Source organism: Rhododendron vialii, chromosome 9a (genome assembly GCF_030253575.1).
Source record: "Rhododendron vialii isolate Sample 1 chromosome 9a, ASM3025357v1".
NCBI classification, from domain to species: Eukaryota; Viridiplantae; Streptophyta; class Magnoliopsida; order Ericales; family Ericaceae; genus Rhododendron; species Rhododendron vialii.
Genome location: NC_080565.1, coordinates 38,546,506 through 38,571,549, shown reverse-complemented (window position 1 = coordinate 38,571,549; position 25,044 = coordinate 38,546,506). Strand labels below are relative to the sequence as shown.

The 25,044-nt window shown below is 38.6% G+C and overlaps 4 protein-coding genes and 1 non-coding gene across 7 annotated transcripts; 1 reads left to right on the top strand and 4 right to left on the bottom strand.

Annotated features, from left to right (window-relative positions):
* Positions 1-3,101: 3,101 nt before the first annotated feature.
* Positions 3,102-5,687, bottom strand: LOC131301535 (transcription factor TCP19-like). Of its 2 annotated transcripts, XM_058327890.1 has the most exons (3): positions 5,537-5,687; positions 4,842-5,150; positions 3,102-4,058 (listed from the first exon to the last, which is right to left on the bottom strand). In XM_058327890.1, exons 2-3 carry the CDS (start codon positions 5,124-5,126, stop codon positions 3,369-3,371), a joined length of 975 nt encoding a protein of 324 aa, XP_058183873.1. In that variant the 5' UTR covers positions 5,127-5,150; positions 5,537-5,687; the 3' UTR covers positions 3,102-3,368. The 2 variants fall into 2 exon arrangements, with proteins under 2 accessions (XP_058183873.1, XP_058183872.1); XM_058327889.1 differs by having other exon boundaries at positions 4,842-5,554.
* A 1,450-nt stretch (positions 5,688-7,137) lies between these two features.
* Positions 7,138-11,691, bottom strand: LOC131301563 (uncharacterized). Of its 2 annotated transcripts, XR_009191333.1 has the most exons (6): positions 11,524-11,685; positions 9,669-9,916; positions 8,921-9,131; positions 8,656-8,812; positions 7,584-7,707; positions 7,138-7,403 (listed from the first exon to the last, which is right to left on the bottom strand). XR_009191333.1 is itself a non-coding variant. In XM_058327925.1 (5 exons), the coding sequence occupies exons 1-4, from the start codon at positions 11,650-11,652 to the stop codon at positions 8,690-8,692; spliced, it is 711 nt and encodes a 236-aa protein (XP_058183908.1). In that variant the 5' UTR covers positions 11,653-11,691; the 3' UTR covers positions 7,138-7,403; positions 8,656-8,689. The 2 variants fall into 2 exon arrangements, 1 of the variants encoding a protein (XP_058183908.1); XM_058327925.1 differs by lacking the exon at positions 7,584-7,707 and having other exon boundaries at positions 11,524-11,691.
* A 2,073-nt stretch (positions 11,692-13,764) lies between these two features.
* On the bottom strand, positions 13,765-18,022 carry LOC131300620 (uncharacterized). Its single transcript, XM_058326549.1, has 7 exons — positions 17,683-18,022; positions 17,481-17,512; positions 16,761-16,858; positions 16,568-16,650; positions 15,737-15,814; positions 15,566-15,664; positions 13,765-14,235 (listed from the first exon to the last, which is right to left on the bottom strand). Exons 1-7 carry the CDS (start codon positions 17,785-17,787, stop codon positions 13,954-13,956), a joined length of 777 nt encoding a protein of 258 aa, XP_058182532.1. The 5' UTR covers positions 17,788-18,022; the 3' UTR covers positions 13,765-13,953.
* On the top strand, positions 15,060-15,167 carry LOC131302142 (small nucleolar RNA snoR100). Its single transcript, XR_009191617.1, has one exon. It is a non-coding gene; the product is annotated as a small nucleolar RNA snoR100 (small nucleolar RNA).
* Positions 18,023-18,759: 737 nt separating the features above from the next.
* LOC131300619 (probable fructokinase-7) lies at positions 18,760-23,813 on the bottom strand. The gene is made up of 7 exons (XM_058326548.1): positions 23,318-23,813; positions 21,821-21,993; positions 20,917-21,129; positions 20,630-20,827; positions 20,394-20,534; positions 19,944-20,060; positions 18,760-19,141 (listed from the first exon to the last, which is right to left on the bottom strand). Exons 1-7 carry the CDS (start codon positions 23,337-23,339, stop codon positions 19,007-19,009), a joined length of 999 nt encoding a protein of 332 aa, XP_058182531.1. The 5' UTR covers positions 23,340-23,813; the 3' UTR covers positions 18,760-19,006.
* Positions 23,814-25,044: the final 1,231 nt, after the last annotated feature.

Sequence of the window (25,044 nt, the reverse complement as noted above, 5' to 3'; positions counted from 1 at the left end):
CCGAGTATATGCTGCTGCGTTTTTTGCTCCATCTTCGTGAATACTACTACTTGATTGAGGTTAGACGGCAACGTTCGTTTTGGATTTAAAAAAAAGTTTTTAGAATATTAAATAGAGGGTGATAGATAAAAAAATTAAAATAATAATTAAAAAAAAAATTTATTGACCACAGTGCGTAGAGGAAAAAATTATGAGTCCTAAGACGAACATGGTCACACGTCCCACACCCCACACAACCGTCTCTGTCCTTTATAGCCCACCCGCAACCCCAGAAACACCATGCGTGGGCTCCACAGCACAGGGCTGTTCCGTAACCATTGAAGCGGTACGAAGCCCACGTGTCGCACTCAAGACAAATGGTCCCACTTAGACAGCCACACGTAGTAGGGACTCGTGTCAAACACGCCAACCGGATCTCTCCGGGCCAACCACGCGACCCCCCGAAGACGCTGCAGCAGATAAAAGCTGGTGAGAAAAAAGTAGTAGTAGTTGGGGGGCACCTCGAAAAGGGGGCGCGCGATGAGAGATGGGCGCGGTTGCCCCCACGTTAAATCCTGGGGACACGAGGGATCAACGCCTAACCCCACCCCCGAGTGGTCCACCCTCGTCAAACCACCACCAAATTCGTGGGGATAAGCTTTAGTTCTTTTTTTTTTTTCCCTCAACGGTGTCCGAATCAATTTATATGCATCTTAATTAAGTGTCATTCGGCTAAATAAGTCATTTAGTTTTTTTTCGTTACTCAAATTTTTTTCGCATTTATTAATTTTTCATCGATTTTTTGAGGATTATTGTTTTGTCATGACAAAATGAATTTAAAAAGTAAAAAAATTACGATCGAAATCCAATTTTTTTTAATAAAGATAAAAAAATTGACTTATTGACTTATTTTCGTTTTTATTCAAAAAAATATAGATTTCGATCGTAATTTTTTACTATTTTTTTAGATTTCTCTCCTCATGATAAAACAATAATCCTCAAAAAATTAACAAAAACTAACAAATACGAAGAAAATTAGTAAGAACAAAAAAGAAGAAGTTAAATGGCTTATTTAGCCGAATAAGACCTAATTAAGGAACGCATATGGAATTCACCAAAATTTCTTTACTTGTTGTATTGATCCAAGGGTCAAACCCTGGCCGTACCAAACGAGACGTGAATTTTGACCCAAAATGAAAATGGGCTTGCAAAATAACAATTTGCCATGTTCATTTTGGGACTTTAGATTCTCAATAAATTTTAACTCTCATTTTTCTATCTCTACTCATTATTCCAAGAATCTACCTAAAAATCGAAAACGATCTCTGAGATGCTATGCCATGATAGGGGATATGGAGAGGAGAGGTGTTGGATCGAGGGCTGCTACTCCCCCCCCCCCCCGACACACACACCCCCCGGCCCCACCTTCTTTTTCCCAATTTACCCCCCCCCTCCCCCCTCTCTCTCTCTCTCTTCCTTTTTTTTTTTCCACTTTCTGCTTCTTTTTTTCCCTTTTCTTTTCCAGTTTTTTTTTTCATTTTCTTTCTTTCCGGTTTGAATTTTTTTTTCTTTTTAATAATAGGTTCAAGTCTAATTCTAGGCTTTGTAAAGTAATTGAAAGAAAAAAAGTGTTTCAATTGATCATGTTTATCCCACTGTTTTCTTTTTCTTTTTTTTGTCCTTTATAGATTAAAAAATATAGTTACGAAAATAAGTGTTTCAATTTTCAATCCGTTTGAACTGGTGCAAAGTTGTTATTTTTCTGATCATTTCATCCTAAATGGTCATAATAAATTTTTGGCTCCAAGGGTTTTCAATGGACACCCTAAGAGAGTCTTAAAACTAAATAATGAGTCTTAGGGAGTTTGTTGAAAAGTCTTAAACCAAAAAATTCATTATGACCATTTAAAATAAAATAATAAAAAAACGATATTTGCTCTGATTTAATTGAATTGAGAATTAAAGCACTTAATTCTTGAATTATATTTTTAAATATACAAATGGTGTATTTATAGAAATTAAATAAATAAGATATAAGTAATTAAATAAAAAAATAAATTAAAAAGTATGGGGGACCCGGGGGCTCTGCTGCCTCCATTGACATAGTAGCCCCTAAAACGTTTCCGTTTTAGTTATAAAAAAATAGAACCCATCCATTTGCAATCCTATGGAGTATAAACGTGATTTGAAGCAACATACTACTGAATCAGTTAAGAGGATCTATGCTAAATAATGGTTAACAAATTTATAAAATTGTACTATAGTTAAAAAAAAGTAATCCTGAATATAATATTTGTATTATGGATTAGTATGTCGTTTGCAAAATACATTTCGTAATTAGTTCCCGAACACTAATTGTAATCTTAATGAATTTTTTGCTTTACGACCTTTCAACGAGCAACCTAAGACTCATTATTTAGTTTCAGGACTCTCTTAGGGTGTTCATTGAAAGGCCTTGGAGCCAAAAATTTATTACGACCATTTAGGATGAAATGATCAGAAAAATAACATCTTTGCACTGGTTCAAACGGATTAAAAATTGAAACACTTATTTTCGTAATTATATTTTTTAATCTATAAAGGACAAAAAAAGAAAAAAAAACAGTGGGATAAACATGATCAATTGAAACACTTTTTTTCTCTCAATTACTTTACAAAGCCTAGAATTAGACTTGAACCTATTATTAAAAAGAAAAAAAAATTCAAACCGGAAAGAAAGAAAATGAAATAAAATGAAAAAAAAAACTGGAAAAGAAAAAAAAAAAAGAAGAAAAGAAGCAGAAAGTGGAAAAAAAGAAAAGGGAGAGAGAGAGAGAGAGAGAGAGAGAGAGAGAGAGAGAGAGAGGGAGAGGGGGGCGGGAGAGAGAGAGAGAGAGAGAGGGGGGGCGGGGGTAAACTGGGAAAGGGAGGTGGGGCCGGGGGGGGGGGGTGTGTCAGGGGGGGGGGGGAGTAGCAATTTACTGTTGGATCACAAGCGTGGGACCCATTTTCACGAAAAGGATGCACTTTATCCTTGGTGGGAAATTGTGATGATGAAGTTGAAGCTTGACTTTTGGGAGACTAATCAAATCATGTAACAGCACAGTTAGCACCAAAATGAAACAGTCCGAAGAATAGGTGGGTTTATTGTTAGTTTTAACCAGGGCATCATCCATTCCACTGAGGAAAAACCGGGTCAATATGCCAACTTGAGCACAATTGAACCCATCATATCCTAAATCTTAAGCCAATTTACAGAGCAAAAGTGGTAACAAGGCGACAAAGACACCCATTTCAATTCTAACCCACCCAAAATTGAAATCAAAACAAGAGCAATATATGGAAGAAGAACTCTGTTCAATTGTCTAAAAGCCTAGACCTCTTGGTGCACCATCTTCAAAGGGTTTCTTTCAAGAGGGAGCTGCTTGGTCACTACCAGAACTAACCATAAACTGAAGCTCCTTCTTGTCGTAAACCTCCAAAGAGAAATCCCTAAGCATCTGAGTGGTTGTTGCTGTACTTGAACTTGAACATGGAGCCATAACTGACACTTTCCCACTTGCAGCGCTGCTGCTCGAACCCGACCCCACCGCACCTTGAAGCACCTCCCCACCACCACCGCCAAATCCCACCCCCGACACAAAATTCGAAATGGGCCTAGCCGGAATGGCCCATAATTGCGGCTGGTGGTTCGAGGTGGGCGGGATCATGAAAAACGCCCCGCCGGGGCCGCCGCCCACGGCCCAAACCGGCACGAGCCCTTGCGGCTGCGGTGTAACCGGAGCGTAATTGGACAGACCCGAATTGTTCACGTCGTAGAACTCGCTGTTGCAAGCTCTCTTGCGCTTCTTCTTGGTGGCTTCTCCGTCTTCTGCGGACGGCGCCGTTGGTGTTGTTGGAATCTTTAGGGTTCCGTTGACGGAGACGGCGATCGCGGGGACGGTGCCGGTGCCAGTGGCTTGGATGATGGCTGGCTCGGCGCGCTCTAGTAGCCAGTTGATGGTCTCGCCGTCGGACTTGTGGCCGAGCTCTCGTGTCAGTTGGAAGATCCTGGCGGCGCATGTCGCAGGCATTCGGACTCTCCGGCCGCGGCCTTCTACCTGTTGGGAAATCATTTTGTGATGCTAATGTATTTTTAAAAGGAATAGAATAAGAATGAATGCAGAATTCTGAGAAGCTCTATTAAACGCCAACGCTAATATTTTCATTCAACAAATTATGTGCCTAACAATAAACACATATGCAATTTAAAACTGAGGGACCCGATTAGCTTGCGGAGACGTCAATTTACGTCTCGACTTGACTGATCTATAGGGATCAATTCTAACATTAATTAGCGAGGCCACCATCAAACGAGAGACAAAACTAGCGCGAGACAAAATATTTGGGGGCCCGTTGTGGCCAAAGGACAACAAACCTTGCTGTGCCCGCCCCTCAACACGGGAGACACATCCTGAGCCTAGAAGTTGAATACAACCCATTCATATAGTAGAGCTCGATGATTACTAGATTCATACTAAAATTCAAGTCGAACAGACAATAACAGCCTCAAGATCGAATGAAAATCATTACGAAGCACATTAGCGAGTTTATATTTTCCTTTCACTTTATAAAAAACAATGCTCCTCGATCACTGATTTATCGATGTCCGAGTAATATTATGAACGGCTTGGATGAACAATAATTGTTTTACTCTTTACCAATTTCTACATTATGAATGACTCGAAATTTTTTAACCTCGAGAGGAGTAGGCCTGCTGTAGATTTACACGATAAAAATTGATAGTAGTAATACGTAGAGGTTTTGAAACAGATTCAACCAATCAATCATACAAACGTTGGATGGAAAAAGCATGTGGTTATCATCAGAGTTTCGAAAACAACCTTGGTGTGGCGGTCCTTGGAGGACCTCTTCGGCTGCGCCACCACCATTGACTTCCCCGTCGGCGCAGACATTAAAGGCATGACCCCAACTGGGATTGACCCTTCCAGCTCGGAGTCCGACGGCTCTTCCTTCAAAGACGGAACAATAGCCCCCTGAGACCGCTGCTCCGCCGCCTCCGATGGGGGTCCCACCGCCGTGATAGTATATTCCGGCGTGTCACCCAGCAATGGATCAGATGATAAAATCCCGCTATTCTCATCGTTGTCATCCTCAACAGATGCCATGTTCAGCCTAAATCGAACCAGACCCTAATGATATTGATTGTGTTAGAAAAGTAAATAACCTTTTCCTTCCTGCCTTTCAACTTGGTAACGTAATATTTTCTAATATTATGCTAACGGATTGAAACCCAGAAAAGATCGATCAAAACCCAGAAAACATAGATCAAAACCCAGAAAATACTCACGAAAATCGTTTTTTATTTTTTGCTTTCAAGAAGAAAAACAGAGAGAGAGAGAGAGAGAGGGTCATCGTCGTTGGAAATGGTTGACTGGTTTCAATCGGGCGAGAACAAATAAGAGAGAACAGTGACAGGGGAATTGAGATTTACGACTAATAAAATAGTAAAATAGTGATTAAAATTCCTAAAAACAGAGAAAAGGGGATTTGAGTAGAGAGAGAGAGGAGAACAAACCCTAGAAAAGGAACGGCGGAGCCCACTTATCCTCTCTGAGATTCCTTCCTACCAATTGAGGGACCCCCCTCAGCCTCGTATAAATACAGGCCAGGGAAGTGATGAAATCAACGGCTTGATCCTCTCCTACAACTTGTTTGCGTTTCCAGATTGTGACATGTGGTGTTTACCCACAATGATGGGAATTGGCCGTTTTGGATGGGGTCAGGTCATACTACTAGGTATGGTTTCTTCCAAGAAAAATTGTTTTTCTTTGGGTTCGGCTTTCGAGAGTTTGAGGATTTCCCCTTATTGCCCAGTTGGGCCTGTTTGTGGCCCTTTTACGACTCAAACGATAATCAAAATCGTTTATTATATATATATATATTATTATTGAGAATCTACGTGATGCCACAACTCATTTTTGTAGGTGTTGATTGATATAATTGAAACACATTTTTGTTGCAAATAATCAAAAAATAAAATTCTAGATGTAAGATCGGATGAGAAATAATCCACGAGTTCAAGTCACACTCTAATAGGATTGTAGGTCTTTATAAGGTGTTTTTTTTTTCTATCTTGTCTTCTTCAAAAATGAAATGTAGGCTTTGGAGCACTGTCTTTGTGTAGGAAACGCAAACAAGTTTTAAGATGAAATTCAAGCTTCTACAAATTCTAGCCGATCATTGTTCGAAAGAAAATTCAAGCTATTCATTATTGAAATGAACGGCCGAATTGACCGCATTACATTAGTGTTGGGCGGCCCGGGTCCCTTTGCATATGCTCACAGGTAGGTAGAGGGTCTGATCCCTTGGAAGTCACGTCAGCCTTCAATTAGCTTGACTAATAACTAGACTTTGACACCGGACAAGAAATCAGGAAGGAGATACTGTATTGAAGAGGTTGGCGTATATACGGAGCCAGTGTAAACATGATTTTTACATATCAACGGTTTAAATTTTAATGAAATTTCTCCGGAAATGTTTGTTTAATTAAAAATCAATTTAGACCGCCTAAAACACTTTGAACACGCGAGATTCACCTCCGTAAACAGTTATTCACGAAAAGCTATGTGAAGATTATATTCTCTTTGTATTGAAACCCCTTTTTGCAACAATATATATGAGATCTGAAAGCATATCAAACAATTTTTTTTTATTAATAGAATTGTTGGCATAACCAACATTATCGACGTGTTCTAAAAAGCAAACAATCTCAATTATCAAAGTGAGCTAAAAAAGGACTCACTAACGGGTTGGACTACGATAGGGACAAGAGGATCTTCCTCCTTCCCTTATTTTGTTTTTTTCAGTTTTTGGTTAATTTTGTTGACCTACATTGTTTCAATCAGAGGAATCGACTAGGAGAACATACCGTGAAACATCTCTACGTAGAAATCATCAGATTCGATCATCAAAATAAAACAACTAGTGAAACAAAAGGGTTCACAGAAAAATTGGCGAATGAATGCTCGCAGCAGGAAAATCATATCTGAATTTTATGCGCATATTGAAGTACGTGGGATTTTTTTCTCCAATTTATGGAGATGATCAAAATATGCAGTACAAAATCCTTGTACTCCATGTATTACCAAACTGTTTAAGGCACCTATACTTGTAAGATATAAACCAACGGTCACCCTGTATACACATGAATTATTAAAGATTCGTGTTCACAAAATGTTGGCAGGAAATAATCTGTTATCATATGAACAATTTAACGTTGTCCACATCAATCTATACCATCCACAACCAACTTACTCAAGCTTTGGCTCGTTATCACCTTGATCAAAACTCGTTTGAGATCAGCTAAACCAATGCACGAATTAAGCTCGAACGAACTTCCAAGCATTACACACTCATTCTCCCTTCATAGAACAGTCTTGCTTCTGTAATACACACAAAAGAGATTGTTAGCAAGTCTTTTTGATCCTAGAAGAAAATGGCTAAGTTGGAAATGCTTGATCTCGAAGTACAACAAAAGCAGTTCCTTTATTCACAGCTTTGTCCTTCATTGAGTAACCTGGAAGCATATTAAACGTATATGAATGTGTTTGATTTATCGATACCATCAGACTTCCATAGGACTTGAATCACCCATCACCAACTTCTTTCTTACTTATCCAGTGCGAAAATGGATGATTTTTTGCCCCACAATCTTTTTTTCTCACGCTTGCTTGCTTCTCCTAATCACTATTAATCCACTGTCAAAAGCACTACTTGATCCATGGAAAATTTGATATTGCAAATAATCAAACTGAACGTAATAAATTGTGATAGGTGTTAAAGCATCCAACTCAAAAGTCAAAACGAATTGGCAATGAGTGGAAAGACCACCCAGGTTCATATACTAGTTTTCAAGGTGATAATTAACTAATGTGGGACATTTGCATTTAGCTAAATGAAAATTGTGTTACTGACTGTGTGTGACTTGTCTTTCTCCATTGTGTTTTCTATTCTCTTCCTTTCCAATTTTTTACCCCACTTTCTAATAATAATAGCAATACCACATTGGTCATGATGTATTGCGCAACGAGTTTAACAATGCCAAAATGCAATTGGTGAATTGATGACAATTCAGATACTACTCAAGAAACTACAATAAATTCGAGACTGAAGCTAAGCTTAACATAATTCTGGACAATCTATGACATAACAATAAAGTTTCACCAGATGAGATAAGGTTTCAGCTCCTCTGTTATCTGAAATTTTATTAGGTTTTGGAGACTCTTTACTTTGGTTAAAGCGTGGCTTTTTGTTCGTTCTCTTTGGACAATCTTAACTGGATGGTTGTCGGGGTTTCGTTTTTTGTAAGTTCAGTTGGTTGATTGTAATTTTGATGGTTGGAAACAAGTACTGTGGCATGTTGTGAGTAAGAAAAACATCAATAAGGATACAAGGGGGAACCTGACATAGAAAGTGAGACAATTCTCACATTGTTGAAGGTTAAGTAATTTGTCATGCCGAAGACCTTAGTTGGGTTGTTTACAGTCATCTATCAGCCAAAAGGCAGATGTAAAATGGAGCACGAACTTAAGAGGACAAAACCAAGTTACAGATTATTTATTTTTATTTTATTCCTATGACAAGTTACGAACTAAAACAATATGTGAGCAGATGAACTTTAAATGAAGAACTTACCAAGATTGCTGGCTCCAATTAAGTCTGCAACTAATCAAGCAAAAGCTACATCTGATCGTAACACATACTTAACTCCCTTAGTTACATTTCGGGCTTCGTGCAGCATGCAATTGTACCCATGAATGTGGAGGAGAGCCATCCCTTCAGTTGGCGGCACCTAAAAAATCAATCCAAATGCATCAAATGGCATGTGCCATTAACAGTATCAGCTACAAAAGTAACTGACCAAAACCGAAAAGAAGAAAAACATAAGAAAGGGCTTCACCTCAGCAACAATATCATTTGTGGAATCATAGAAGACTGTCTCACCTCCACCTAGAGTTTCAGAAGAATCCTGAGGGCTTATCTGATGACTTTTAGCTTTGAGTTTAAAACCACCACTGAGGTATATTAACAAAGTATAATAGGTGCGCTTTCCCTCTCCAAGATCAGTACTTGCATCAACATGCCGCCCAAAACGCTGACCAACCTTGTACCTGCCAATCGAAAAATCTGTCCCATGAAATCAAACTAAAACATTTAGGCTCTGTTTGTTTGTTTTTTTGATCGGTAGGCCCTGTTTGTTTGCCCGGATTAAAGCATAGGATTGGACTATAAATCCAATGGGACCACATCCCACATCGGATAAGAAATCCCCAAAATCATCGGATAAGCAATACGTTTGGGATTGAGGTATTGTTAATCCACTCAGTCTTCACTATTTTGGGATTATATTTTCATTCTCTCTTAGTCCAACCAGACAAACGAGGCCTTATGACCTAATTCAGCAGATTGTACCCATGCTGCCCTTTGCAACTAGAGAGGCATATGAACGCACAAACTATTAGTGTAAAAGATACTTAAAGAGGATAAAGTCCAAGAAGATTTTCCATAAACAAATGATAGGAAAAGAATGAACGATGCTTTGCAGCTAAGTTAGCGTACTTAAGCCAATCCAAAAAATGTAAAACTCATCCATCCATGTGAAGAGAATAGAGATAAGTAAATACTACGAAAATAAAGATCCAACTGACCGGTAGAATCTGATATTTGGATTCAACCCAACAGCAACTTTGCCACGTATCTTCAAACCAGAAAATAAATCGTTGAGTCCAGATTTCCATATTGAATCTGCAAGAACAGGATCATTCAAAGAAATTCGATCATTGTCTCTGTATGCTTCACCTTTTGTTGGACCAAGACTCCCTTGGTGAACAAAGCCAATCAATTCTGCAGCTTTAATGAATGCCTTCGATTCAACAGATGTAAGGAAATTTTGCACCTGAATATCTTGATTAAATTAGGAACCATTAACTTCTAATAAATTTAATACAAGTAAATAAACAATCAAATGAAGCCGAATAGAGTTTAGTGTAAACTAAAACAACAGAAGTTTCAATTCCTTTTCCTGCTAATCCCATCTCATCAACTACCAGAAATATATTCCTCAGAATTTGTTCAGAAAATTGGAAAAAAATAAGCAGATAACCCAGTAAAGCTACACATCCAAACCAAATTGCATCTAAATTTTCAACAACCTGTCCTTTTCAACTATTTCAATCCATCTATTATTGGATTCCTCACAACACCATTAAACTAGCATAAGGAACACCATCTCCCCTGTATCCATTGCAACAATTAGCTTCCCCTGATAGGCTGATACCACTGATCTATCTCAAGCAGCTCCAATTAGCATTACTTTTCCCTTTTCACAAATGAAGTCCTTTCTTTCCCTTCAAAGCAACAGAAGTTAAAATCCTCATCATCACAATCAATCTTCTTCATTTATGTACCGTAAATCCTAGGACAGATCAAAAGCCCATAACCTCTCAATCTGACACACTCTAACTTATGGGTGGGAAACGGTGGTTTAGGCAAGCTGACTCAGACAATTATCACATCATTAGATTGACATAGTCTGATGATTAGGCACACTTGAAGTTATCAAACTCAAAAAGTGATTGGGAAAAATAAACAAGTTGAACCTTGTCCTTGCTAATTGATAAAATGCTTGAGCTCGGCTGGACCTAGATTCCCTTTACAAAGGAAAAACTCGCACAGACTGAAACTAAAGCTCAAACAAATGGTAGATTCTGCAAATGATTCATTACCAAAACATGGCCTCTATGTAACTGCAGATTATCATCCATCTTATACTGAAATGAACCAACTCAAGACTTAGACCACTAGAGAGCCATATTCTAACAGAACCATTGCTAACTTTATGATATAGTTTGGTTCATTTGATTAGCAAACACCAAGCAACAAAGCGAAACTGACTTCAAAGGACAGAAATTGATGATGCTTGCACCTTGGAAACTCAAATAGTTCAAGTGGGTGTTAAGGAAATGAATCCCACATTGCTTGGGGTGGAATGGGTGATCACTTAATAACATCTAGGACCTCTCCACTCATTGTCAATTGATTTTGAAATGGACATAAAATTTCTACATGGTATCAGAGCAGGGCCCGTTCCACCCCACATTTTAAAAATTAACAATCCATACCCCACGATAACAGACCAGCAAAAAAGCTGCACGATGATAGGATCCAAAAAGTGGCCACACGTGACAGACCTCAAATGCGGCTGCACGTGAGGGATGTTATAATGTAAAAACTTTATGTCCATCTCAAAACCAATTGACAATAAGCGGAGAGATCTAGATGTTATTAAGTTCCACCCCAAACAATGTGGGATTCATTTCCTTAACAGTGGGTCCCGCTGAAAATGCTGAAATTTCAATAAAATCTCCCTATCTCAACCAAAAACAAAGAAAAAGAGAGAGCATAAAATCTACTGTAAAGAATCAAAATGGACGTGAATGGTTTGCAGAAATAATTCTCCATTAACAACGGAGAAACATAAAAGGAAAGTGAAAAGGAAGATACCGTGAAGAGATCGGTGTCTTTGAGGCGAGTAATGGGGAGATTAGACTTGGGTTTGACCGTCGGCCACTCCGTTCTTGTTTTCTTCCCATCCCCTTCTTTCGTTCTTCTTTCTCCCATTTTTCTCTTCATTTTGGTTCAAAATGGTTAGAGGAAGGAAAGGAATGCAATTTGACAAACTTATTCTCTGTGAGAAAGTACATAATAAGTCCCATGATTTAATCCATCTAACAAATTAAACCCACAAATTTTAGTTGCCTCCCGCCAAATACTGGTAATATTTTCAATTCATGCCGATTAAAGCCATCTATCCAATTCTTCACCTCTTCAACATCTAAAATGGTAATAGGTGAAGCCCATTCACAAGCCAAATTCATTGCTTGGTATGAGGTTTCAAAACACAAGCTCTACGGCCCGTTTGGATAAAAATAAAGCGGAAAAGTTTTCTCTTCCTTGTTTGAATGGTTATTAGAGGTGAGAAAAGGTGATAATCAAAAACCTTTTATGGAGTCATTTTTGCTTCTCACCCAAAATGGTGAGATTTGGTGAGAAGAGAAAGGAGTAGGTCTATCCGAATGTGATAGTGAGAAAACATATTTCTTTCTTTTTTTCTCATTATTAAGAGAAACCATACCCATTTATGTTTTCAAGCCAAAAAACAACTTTGCTTTTATATGTCAAAATTGTCGTCAGGAATTGTAAAGTCATTTATTGTCACATCAGCATTTGTAAGTGGCTACTTTTTTATACAAATCCCTATGAAATGAATTTAGTTATCCAACGGTTGGTGTGGATAGTAAAAAAAAAAAATGTCTTTGGAACCATTTGGGAGATTTCACCAAAATTTGACAAAATACTGTTGTAACAAGCTGGAAAAATAGTTTTGGCTTGAAAAAATGGCTCAAACCATTAGATGTGCTCATACAAATGAGCACGGTAATTGGTGTATGTTACTATTTGGCACTTGGCGTCATGGCGTGTGATATCTTACGACCACGTTTCTCTTGTCATATTTTCATTGATCAAACAATGCCTGACGCCCCAACAACTGTCTTGCTCATCAATTTTCTATATGTATATATATATATATATATATATATATATACGGTTCCCTGAGTAATTACTAGTTGGATATTGAGAGATAAGGGGCAGTGTAAACCAGCTCGCCGATGGAGTTTTGAACCCTCGTTCCCATTGTACCTGTATTATTGACGTTCGAAGGGAAATAGCAAATACTGGAGTATGAAAGAATCATTTTACCATCTTCTCCCTTTGATCTTTCACCGCCTTGAACTGTCTTTTCCCTCTACCACCGCCGGCACCAAAAAAAAAAATCCCACCTGAGATCTCACCGGTGCAACAGGAGGCTAATATTCGGACTGGTAGATGAAATTCTTGAGGAAATTCTGAAGATTCCCTAATTAGTGGGTCACAATTAATTGAGACGATTTGGTTGAAAATCAGCAGCTTTCCCTCAGCAGATTGCAAGGTGCTCGAAGACATCGACGCAATACCAAAAAGTATAGTCTCTCCTTAAGATGTGTAAAGATGAGACCTTTGGTCTCGCTTATTCAAAAGTGCTGAATTGTGAGTGGATGCATGGGAACAAAAAGGATGGATGGCCAGTGGAAAACGCAGATGAAATAACGGCATAGTACCGAAACTAAGCCATGACATAAGACTTACGCTGCGCTTCAACTTTGTAAGTCTTAAGATTTCGAATCACATAAGACTTACAAAGTTGAAGGGCAGCGGAATAAGATGCTTCAAGCTTTTCACGATCAACGAACTGAGACCCGCCCTACAAGCAGCAACTATGTACACGAACACCGAACACCGTCGTCTGCTCTTGATATCCACACCGCAAATCCTAGGATTCGTCGACGGAAACCCTAGAGAGAGAAGATATTTGACAGGAGAATATTTTCTAGAGAAGAAGGAGAGATGAAACTCTTACTCTTTCTTATTGTGTATCTCTCCAAATATCTGCAAGACTATATTTATAGATTACAATCCAAGAGCTCAAAGTCTCTTAATAGAATAGATATAGGTGATCTATTATCTTTGAAGTCTCCTAATAGAAAGAGATTAGGAGTCTATCTCATCCTTCTAACCAATTCAATCACATAACCCATGTGGACGACCCATGTAGGTTGGGTCCGGTCCGAACCGACCCATGTTTCTAACAAATACAACAATGAATTGGGATTAAAAAAAAAAAAGAGAGCAAAGAACCGAGATGTCAGCAAACAACCTATCTACATTTTGGGTCAAAAGACTACATAATGTGAAGACAGCGAGAAAGGTGACATTTCAATTAACAAATGAATGAAAGTAATCTTATGGATTACATGATATACCTAGTTGAGGAGCAGCTGAGGAATCTTTCATCAATAGCTTTTAACATGGAGAATAGATTCTGAAATGATGCTTTCAATTTTTGCCATCCACATCAAACCCAGCCCCGGTCCAGCCAGGTCCTCTACCCTTAGGAACGGCTCCTATTCCCTTTACTCTTCCCTGCATCTGGATCTTCTTCTTCTCTCTTCCTTCACTTTCAGCAGAAGGCTGAGTACTGTGGGCATTAATGACTTCAGCATTTCCACCATTGCCGTGATTGGTTGTGCTTTCTGTTCTGGCTGTTGCCAATGTACTAGGAACTGATGAAGCATCTTGAACTGGACTGATTTGTGCAGGTCCCACCGGCTTCACATCCTAAACATGATATCAAAGTGTAAAATTCAGCACTGTTAAATACTCGTATACGGCTAGACCAAAACAGTTGCCTCATGGCGAAAGATTGAGGGATGAAATCTGGTTGTAAACAAAATATATCAATAAATAGATATTGTCACTTTAAAATACAACATATTTGCCAACCTTATGGACCAACTTAATTACCTAGCTAGCAGAAACAAAGTGCTTTCACATTTGCGTGCACTTACACGTTTGCCGGGGGGGGGGGGGGGGGGGGGGGGGGGGGATATTTAACAGAACCCAAATTGCATAATACATATCCACGAAGAGCACCATTTGCTGCTGTAAAAGCCCAGAATTTCTCAACTACGATTGGTGTACAAAATGTTCCAAGGAAAATAGCTATTCCAGTGTTGTGCGCCTCTAAAATCCCAAACGTAACATATTACTCGTTAAAAACTTGTTCCCTACCTCAAAGTCTCAAACTATATCGATCTAGTATGCCAAAGTTCCAAGAAAAACCTGTTACATCATAAGCTAACGGTCCACAGATTTTGATGGCAGAGTAACAATAAAGGATGAAACTTAGAGCCCATGCTACTTGTGGTTAGGTTTTCCCTTTCATGTCAAGTGTATCTAGGATATTAGCATGAGATTAAAAGGATGGTTTACAAGTTGCAAAATAATGCAAAATAAAAGAGTGCATACATAACCGCCTATATTATATACGAAATAAATTGGGATAAGGACTTTTTCATTAGGAGCACTAGCAAAAACATTATGGTAAATTTTTCTCTCTTTTTCTTGCGCATGTGTTTGTGTATACCGATGCTCTGGACTATCAATGAAAGAAGCATGGTAATGTGCACATAAATTCATTTTGGTCTCTAGGCCTGCCCTCTCTGATGCAATTTGGCTTTGATTTAAGGGTATGGTTCTACAACAAAATGTCCTTGTAGCTCCTCGGTTCTTGGAGGTTTAGGGGGACCATTGCTTCAGTGATATTCTGAGAGTAGCCACTTTGTGTATATATTGTCAAATGTTAGGTCTGTCTACAATCATCCCCCGTCCATACCCCCAATGATTGGGGCCTAGACGGGTTCTGTTATGTTGTTGTTGTTTCTCGCGCATGTGTGGATGTTGGAATTTCCATAAATACACAATAACATAAAACATGTCAAAACAGAACTTATTGGGTGGATTAGAGAAGCAAATATCCTAGGCCAAAAAAATTTGACAAGTGCACAAAAGACACCTCCCTTGAGGGTGAAATGACAAAAAAAAGTTGATGTATTCTTCTGGAAATGTGAAACAAAATACTAATGAAGAGAAATAGTGGAGGACTTACGTAAGGTACAGAAGTGGATGATCTGCTTGGGTTCAAATTTTCAATTCGCCTTTTTAACTCCTCCAGTCTAGCAAACTGAGCGTTGCTACTTTCTTGAACCTGAAAAGTTCATTACATCACAAAAAGATTCAAAGAATGTGACTTCAGCTTCCACATTTCCTAAATGCATACCAGATTGTTCAAATCTTCACATAGCTTCTGCTTAATCGCTTCCTCATCCTTTACAACTTGCAATGCTGCCTCCCACACCTGAGACAAAAACCAAGCATCAATAGCATAAAAGGAGGAAAATATTGGCCAAGAAGTACATAGGAACTTCCATTGCCTCTCCATGCATTATGATTTACGATACTTATGACTCCAAATATTGATTAACAGTACTCTCTCATGTAGCCGCCACTCATCTGACAACAAGTCTATTTCACATCCTAATAGTTGATCACTTCACCATGCTGTTTAGAAGGATTCTTTGGGGCCAAGAACATACATTGTATTGTAATCTTGTCAATACTAAAGGCATACGTGGTGTCATTAGAAAAGAGCAATTAAGGCAAACTTCTACAACCTCATAAATAAAACCATTTATAGTTACTATGAACAAGGAGGAAAGAGAAGCACCACGAATGCTGCTGGCTTCAGCCATACTTGGCTGGACATAGCATCAAATGCCGGTTTATTTCCAAACAGACCTCCCAAAGTCATTATGGGTAAGATTCATCAAGAAAGGTCAACAATATTTGATTCAATGGTATAGTTCAAGTAACTGGTTTGTTTCCTACATAAACAATGACAAAATTAATAATTGTATTTGTTTCCAGATATGAAAAAGCTTTCAGGAGCAGAACCCTCAACATGTATCTACAGAAGGTATTCATGACTCAAACATAAACACATACCGTACACATGTTCTATGATGATTAAAGAACCGTTTTCATATTTTCAAGCACCAAAGCACGTAAGCCATAAGGTTAATCATTTAGTTAGAACTTAATAGCGACAAACCTTTCTTGATTGTTCTTCCTTCATCTTTGCAACTCGAATGCTCTCAGTTGACAATTCAATTTTCTTTCTCATGTGTTCAAGAGCTTAGGCCATACAACAGAGCAACAATCATAAACATCATTATTGTATCCATAAGAAGAAAAGAAGAGGAATTTAACAGTTTTCTAAAAGCAAGTTATGACCAAGACCCAACCTGCTTTTTTAGGTCCAGCTGTTAGCTTCATCTCCAAGGAAAGATTTGCAAGCTCTCGTTCAACATCACGAATTTTCAAATAGTTTTCTTCGATGTATCTGGTCGGAAATATTAGAAAAAAGTGAGCTAAATATTACACGCATTGAACTTCAACAGCAGAGAATCGAAAAGGCAGACTACTTCACCCACCATTGTTCTAGACTTCCCGATTCAAGGGAAAACGAATATGTCAAACTTCAGTTGATTACTCTGGTATGTCGCAAATGGAACTTACTCAAACTGGGCTATCGATGCTATGAGAAAGTCCAACTATATAGACACATTGCCGATTTACTGGTTGTTAGTTGCTCTATTTTTTCTGGACTTTGACTTTGGTGGGTAGAATTTAAATACCTATTCAAGCAACTTGGTTAGCCCAACAGGCCACCCTTGCATTCCTTTTCCACAATGCAGAAGAACAAAAGATGATTTATCAACTCGGGGCCCGAATGGAAACCCAATACCCTAACTGATCAGCTAACTAATTATGGGGGCTCATTTTAGTTGGTTAACACGTAGATCAATTTCCACAATGCAAAAGAAGTATAGATAATTTATCAGCTCAGGGCATGAATTCAAAATCAATTTCCTGACTAATTTTTGTTCTGTTTTTTTGGCTAAGCAATTTCGTGACTGATTAACAAAGGAAGCAATATAAATTAGAGAAAAACTCAAACGTACTTCTTTAATTGAAGCTGCTCTTCCGCAATTAACTGCAACAAAAAGTACACAATCGTAAAAACTAAAAACTGTCAATCGATTCACACACACACACACACACAGAGACATGTATATATTACAGTATATGTAGAGAGAGAGAGAGAGAGAGAGAGAGAGAGAGAGAGAGAGAGAGAGAGAGAGAGAGAGAGAGAGAGAGAGGGACCTTTTCGGTGTAGGCGATGACAGGGGCTTCCCGCATGAGGCCATCGGGTCCGATCTCAGGAAGCAACAAAGAATTAACATGGGTGGTGTTGCTGTTGCTCCCCATTTTTCTTGATTTTTCAACAGAAATGGCCCCTTCTGACTCCGCCGGTGACCGGACCACCACCCGAAACCTACATATACATGATTGACGAAACCAATTTATAGTATATATGTCACGGCACCCACGTCGTGTTCGGGTTTGGCAGATAGATTATATAGAATGAATGATGAGAAAACGAATCTTGGGGTAGATCGGGAAACCGGGTATTTTCGGCTCTACCAGGGGCATTGAATAATTTTCCTGCCATTCGGGTCACTTTCAGTGACGGTAACCGCACGTACCGCGTTAGCGTTCTTGACGGGGATCGTCGGTGATTGAGCGTGATTGTGTGACACTAACGCATTTGGAAAAGTTTATCGTTAAGTTAGCTAGTCTTAAGAAAAATACCCAATACTACAGTTGACTTATGAGTAAAAATGTTTTTTTACATCTCTTGATAAGCGAGTAATCAAGTCAAAGCTTGTGCCCACTTCGACTAATTCTTGGGTATTGAAGTTGGCTATCGGACAAAATTTTGGTGCTGACAAAATGCCTAGTTAGACTTATGTGATTTGACAAAATAGTAAGTGACATTTATTCGATATGATAATGTAAGTTCAAATCATGAACAAAACTTAGACATCTCCTATTTTGAAGTAAAACTCGCGACAGATACTAGATGCTCAAAGGGTGTCAATTTGTTCCGCCAAATACGAACATCGGATTGAATTACATTATTACATAGATCACACATTTGATATTTTAGTGTAACCTATATGACCCGAATTAGATGTCCGATTAGATTAGATTAAATATCTCTCGCAGCCGCAGGCATAATTCCACACTGTGCGGTATATACAATTTCACAAGAATATAGTACTATTATTAACCTGCTCAGTGTAAGTCACATCAAACATACCCCTGCCAAGAATTGTAGCAGGCCATGGATGGTTCATAACCGAACAAAGAGAAACAAGGCATACAAAAGAGAGAGAATGGAAGAAGAAAGAGGTCGCTTTTATCCCGTAAGGGGAGCCCAAATTTACATTAGCCAATCGGAAAACAGATACAAAGAACAAGATTTAAAGCAATAATATGCAAGGAGAGTGGCGGCACAATGGTAGGCACCAAATACTCTAGTGCTTAAGGCTTGGTTCAACCCTCAATAGCAACAATTAATGACTAACAACTAACACTTCTTGCCTTTTGGCCAAAAAAAAAAAAAAGCAATGAAAATTTTCACTCATGATTTGACTTCTGCTACTAGTTTGAGGACTGCCTCTTTTGTTGGCAAGGCAGGAATCGCTCCTTTTTCGGTTACGGTGAGGGCGCCACAAGCATTTGCAAAAAGAAGAGCTTCTCTTAACCGCTCCTCATCCTGCCAGAATGCAAATAACAAGATTTATGATTCGTGCAAGTATGCCCATTACTTATGCAGATGAAGTAAACAGTTACGTCTCAATGACTATGTTCAGCAAGTTCGATAAATTTTATCCTATATCAGACTCTGTAACGAAGTAATTATCCGCATCCTATCTTTGTCTCGACAGCGCTTTTGCACTTAGTAGTATAGTACTTGGAGGTTTTCAGGCTCGAGGCGACCGGTTCTGCATTCGTACTGAAAATTTTAAAATTTTCACAGTGATCCAAGAATAAAAGAAATAAGAATGCTAGATTTTTCTCCAGATAAGAGCATTCGCTTATCTTTTTCAAATACGAGTGATTTAGTTAGTGATTTAGTTACAAAAATCAAGTTTAATGGCAAGGAGCTGTAACTGGTTAAACTCTCGATCCACAAAATTTCTGCCTGAAGTACGGCACTGAGGAGATATCATAGGTTCAGATGTTCCAATATTATGGGTTATCAACTTGTTCACTACAATTGCTACAGATAACACTTAACAGGATAAGCATCTAGTTGTTCCATTATTATGGACGTAGCTCATAGTAACCCCGACGTCAACCATCTCAGGTAGAATCACAAATCCAAAAGTTTCAGAAAACAATGTAAAGCCATCTCATGTAGTTCCCAGAACCACTTTAAGTGACCTACATATACGTAAGATTGTAGAATCGGAATGACAAAAGAACAAGGGATGCGATAAGATTCAGATACATAAGCAGCATGAAACAAGCAAGACATAGCCGAATGTTTCCTCCAAGTTCAAGGAAGAAAATACCTGGTAAAGATTCACATCACAAGCTAAATTGTATAGTAGCCCACCAACAAATGCATCACCAGCACCAGTTGTGTCGACGGCTTTAACTTTAATACCTGGAACTCTACCCTTGAATTGCTGAGAAGAAGTTGATTAAATGTAAGTGAACTCACAAATGAACAACTATATCGAACATCGATAGAAACAATACTTTCATATTTAGCTCAAATTGACAAACTATAAATCAGGTTTTTTGGGTAAAACAATGGGAATAGACACGTGAATTGGCACGAAAATCAATTGACCATTGATGTAGAAAACTAGTCGAACGATGGTTCGTTTTATTCCTTACACAAAGTATAATGTCACATGCATCCAATGTTCATTTAGCTTATAGTAAGTTATAACTTATAACCAAAAAAAAGAAGAAGTGAGATCCATGAAAACAATGCTATTTATAGAAATAGATACCTTGGTGTAGTATCGACAACCCTTAGACCCTTCAGATACAAGCAAAAGCTTAAGATTAGGGTGAAAAAGCTTCTCCAATACCACATTATCATCACAAGGATCATCACCACCCGTCAAAAATGATATTTCATCCTCACTTATCTGCAATTTCAGCAAAGAGCACAACTAAGTTTATGTTTCACTACACTTCCATGCTGACTCATACATTCAACCCAAAACAGGTTGAACCATCATACCTTTATCAGATCTGCTTGGTCCCATATGCTCATTATGCCCTTCCGAGCAGCATCTTCTGAGGGCCACAACGGTAATCTCAAATTTGGATCATAAGAGAGGAAGCAACCAGACTCCTTGGCAATAGCCATTGCAGCCAGATGAGCTGACCTACATGGTTCTTCAATCAAACTAATTGAACCGTAGCTGAAAATCCTAGCCTGGATAAAACACATAATAATAACCAAATTAGCACGAGGAGTGGAAATTTGCTTACATTTCTATGAAAACCAAAACAAGAGAAGCAAACCTGCTTAATAAGGTTTACATCAAGCTCTGATTCGCGAAGAAGCATGTCGGCACTAGGGTGACGGAAAAACAAAAACTCACGCTCGCCATCAGCCCTAAGTGTAACAAATGCTAGAGCAGTTCTTGCAGCGGGATCGAATCGCATGCCAGAATTGTTGACCTTGTTTTGCTTCAAAATATTGGCCAACATGTACCCAAATTCATCGGCACCTACCTAATAAGACTGCAAACATTTTAGAGCTACAGCTGCATTTGAACATTAGCTATTAACACCGAAGGCGTTATGCTTTGGCTTTTTACGACAAGTTTGGTGAGACAATTACATAATCGAACACACATTACTAAGCAGTGCAAACATAAACAGAGATGAGAAGGCCCAGCAATACACTACAAATCCAACAGACCATATGGTTTATGATCATGAGGCGTCACACATTTTTTTGAGAGAAATACTAGAGACCCTCAATTTGCACAAGTACTCACCACACCATAATATGCCTCTTTGTAGCTAAAAACCTAACATGCCTAGCCAGCCAAGGGAGAGCACTATAGTTTCCTATTTTTTGCATACAATCGACAACTTTAATTTTAGCATAGGGATGCTTTAACCCATATTATAAACACTTCCTGGCTTTATTCATTCTTTCTTATGAGGATGAAATTTCCACTGTTATCATCCAATTTGGTCCATTTACGGCATTTCATATTTTTCAGAAAACTCCTGGCTACTCCAGAAACAGAATTTAAGCACAAAATGCAATGCCAATTTATCTCGCATAGGTCTGAAGCAGTTGGGTCAAACCAGTTATAGTAGGATCAAGTGAAACGTAATAACGTGGCAAATAAAGTTCAGAATAGCAGACGGCATATCAGGACAATGGAGAACAGAAAGTGATCAAATGCACCTTGCCAATAAAAGCTGAAGATCCTCCAAGTCTTGCTATCCCAACAGCAACATTAGCAGGAGCACCACCGGGAGCTTTTTTAAAAGCAGGTGCCTCCGCAAGCGAAACTCCATTGACTGTTGGCACAAAGTCAATCAACATTTCTCCGAAGCAAACCACAAGTGCACCTCCATCTGTACTTAAGGGCAGAACTTCAGAACAACCAGCATATGTGAAACTGGTTCCAATAAATAACAACTACAGAAAATGGAACGAGTAGAAAAGAGAGATGACCAGCCTTCTAATATCTCATTCACTTATCAATACCGCTGGATGAAATTAAAAGGCTATAATGATCACCAGAGTATATACAGGCAGTAGGTCTTTTTCGTTCTTGGAACTCTCGGAGGAATGTTGAAAAAGATAATTTTAAGAAACTCCAAAACAAAAATTGGAGCTATTTTTACAAAGTTCAAATCAGCTCTATCAAAATTGTAGAGATAGTTCTCCACGGGGAACTATCTACCCCATTGTCGCTGATTCCAAAAGCTACACAAATTACCCAGCTTATGGAATGCACAGGTTAAATCCACAAAGGCCCCTCATATTAACGGTCTATTTCATTGGCCATGATCAGAAATGAGATTCGACCACGATTCCCATGGGTCATGGGACCACATTTTTACGGGTAACTGCAACAATTGGTGATGCCGCTATCTTCACCCACTTGACAAGATCGGTGAACAATACCCTCTTTCAAATTGGATAAACAGTAGGGTCCTTTTGAATCACCCACCCAACTTGTGAACCCATGATGAAAATCGGTCCGTGCACAATTCGTTGAGGGATTTCATATACATTAGACAACTAATCCCATGAAACATTCGATATTTAACTTTTAAGTACTTTGTGTGATAATCCCCGCACCATTTGTCCAAAGGGTAACTTATACAATTGAATTATGCATCCCTCCTTACTGGTGGCCTAACCAATCTAATGGAGCCTGGAAACAACCTCATCAGCCCACCCAATTCTCCCTATGGAGATATCGTAGGGTAGGTTCACGACGTGTATGCCCTACAAAGTCTACAGTTTACAGACACATGCAAGAAATGTGAAAGGCCTACTATTTACGATGACCAATTTACAAACCACAAAGTCGTGAACACCATAACCCCACTTCATGAAAAAAGAATGTTTCAGAATCTAAATCTATCCCAAATTGATTCCGAATATCCAAAGAAAGATAACGAATCTACAAGAACACTACACAGCAAAGAAAAGGTAATACCTTGCAATAAAAGAAAGATCTTGCATCTTATAAATAAATAAATATTACAACAAAAAACCCAAGTCAATAACTCATCATCACATGCTCAAGAAATCATTTTCTGACCAAATCCATGATTTGAAATATATACACCACGCGGGGCGGATAAAAAAAAAAACCTTATCCACGCGGAGCCTCGATTGCACAGAAGTAGAATTTATGAAGTAAATGGAAGAAAGATTGCGTACCTGAAGTGGAGCTTTCGTCCATTGTATGGTATGAGAGAGAGAGAGAGAGAGAGAGAGAGGCGGGCAAGAATTTACAGAGCTAGAGAAATCAAGAAACTGTATTGCGGTGAGGTAGGAGGAGAAAGAAATAGTAAATTGGAGGGGTGAAAATAAACCAGATGTTTGGTGATGGAGTTGACTACAAATTGTATTCTTTCCGTGGCATATTTGTCCTTCTTGGATTTTTTTTTGGGCTTTCTTGATTGGAATCGTTATTGGGTCTTTATTGCCGATTCAGCTTTCTTCTCTGTTGGGAAATCCCAAATAATGGCAAGTGGTGTATATACAGTCATGATCCCACCGAATTGCCTAATACAATCGTGTGTTTTGGAACCCCAAATAGCAGGAGTAGTAATTAAATAAAGGATCAAAAATAATCCGATCAGATCAGAGGTTTTTGTGGGATCTTGCCCACAGATTTTCAGTTCCTAGTTTGGCAGAGGTCCAAGCGGAGAAAAATATAAGAGGAAAATAGGTGGAAGGTCCTTCTTATTTAACTTTCTTTTCTCCTTTCCTCTCTTTATTTCTTCTTCGTTAGTTTAAGATAGTACCAATTTTATCAACTTTTCCACCTTTTCCAAAGCCGGTACACGTTTTGTGGGAGTTAATAGGTTAGGCTACATATGATTTAAAAGTTGTTATAGTCCTGAACCCCAAGTGTTCATGACGATTAACGGAGCTCGAACTCAACTATTCCGCAAGAAAATACAAAGAAATACCATTGGACTACGAGCCCTTTTCACCTTTTCCGTGATTGGAAAAAGAGAAATTTATTCCATTCACTTTTATTTTCTTTTACTCCTGGAAACTAACATAGGTATCTAATGGAGTATCTGAAATTCCTCCCTCACTTTTAATTAGCTTTATTTTCCTTTTTGTAAGCTCTTATCTTATGCACATCCACCCAAACAAGAAAAAGGGAACTTGACCAGAATGTGGAAAAGATGTCAAGATTCAATTTTGCTGCGTGTTGTTGCAAAACTTTTTGCTAACCGGGTATTTGAATCAGTACCTGAAAACTCAAATATGAAACTTTGTGGAACGACTTGCGCCCGCTCACTTTCCAACCATTAATCTAATTACGCGGTTCAAAAAGTTAACCTCGGATTATAGAATAGTTGGTCGGAATCACTTATATATTACTCTAGTAGGTTCATTTCTCACATTTTACTGATGTGGGACTTATATGCCAAGGTGGGCTCTCACACTTTGAGTATTCATAGATGCTCTTGTTATTCTCAATAAGACATGTCAGTAATAGATCGCCAAACATTTATTTATTTTCTCATGCCCACTTAAAACCATTCTTTGGGGTTTATGTGTTGTTGCAAATAAGGATTGCATTCACCCGGATCCGAATGCCTGTAGCGAGCCTAACTCATTGGATCTTCAAGCCCCTCCAAACCCTGTCGTTTTGGTGGCCAAATTAGGCAACAGCCTTAAGCCCTTTTGCTCCTCCCCTCCTAGTTACCAATGATTGTGTGGAGCCCACTTTTGAGATTCTACACAAATTGATCTTATTCGTTCAATAATTTTAAATAACAACGTAAAAAATCACTTCAATTAAATAATCTTAATAAATTTATTCAATCTTTTAATTTTTATTTAGAATTTAAGACCCTAAATTTATTCAATCTTTTAATGGAATGTACCTCTCAAAGAGAATTGTTTTAGCACTCTGTTTCCAT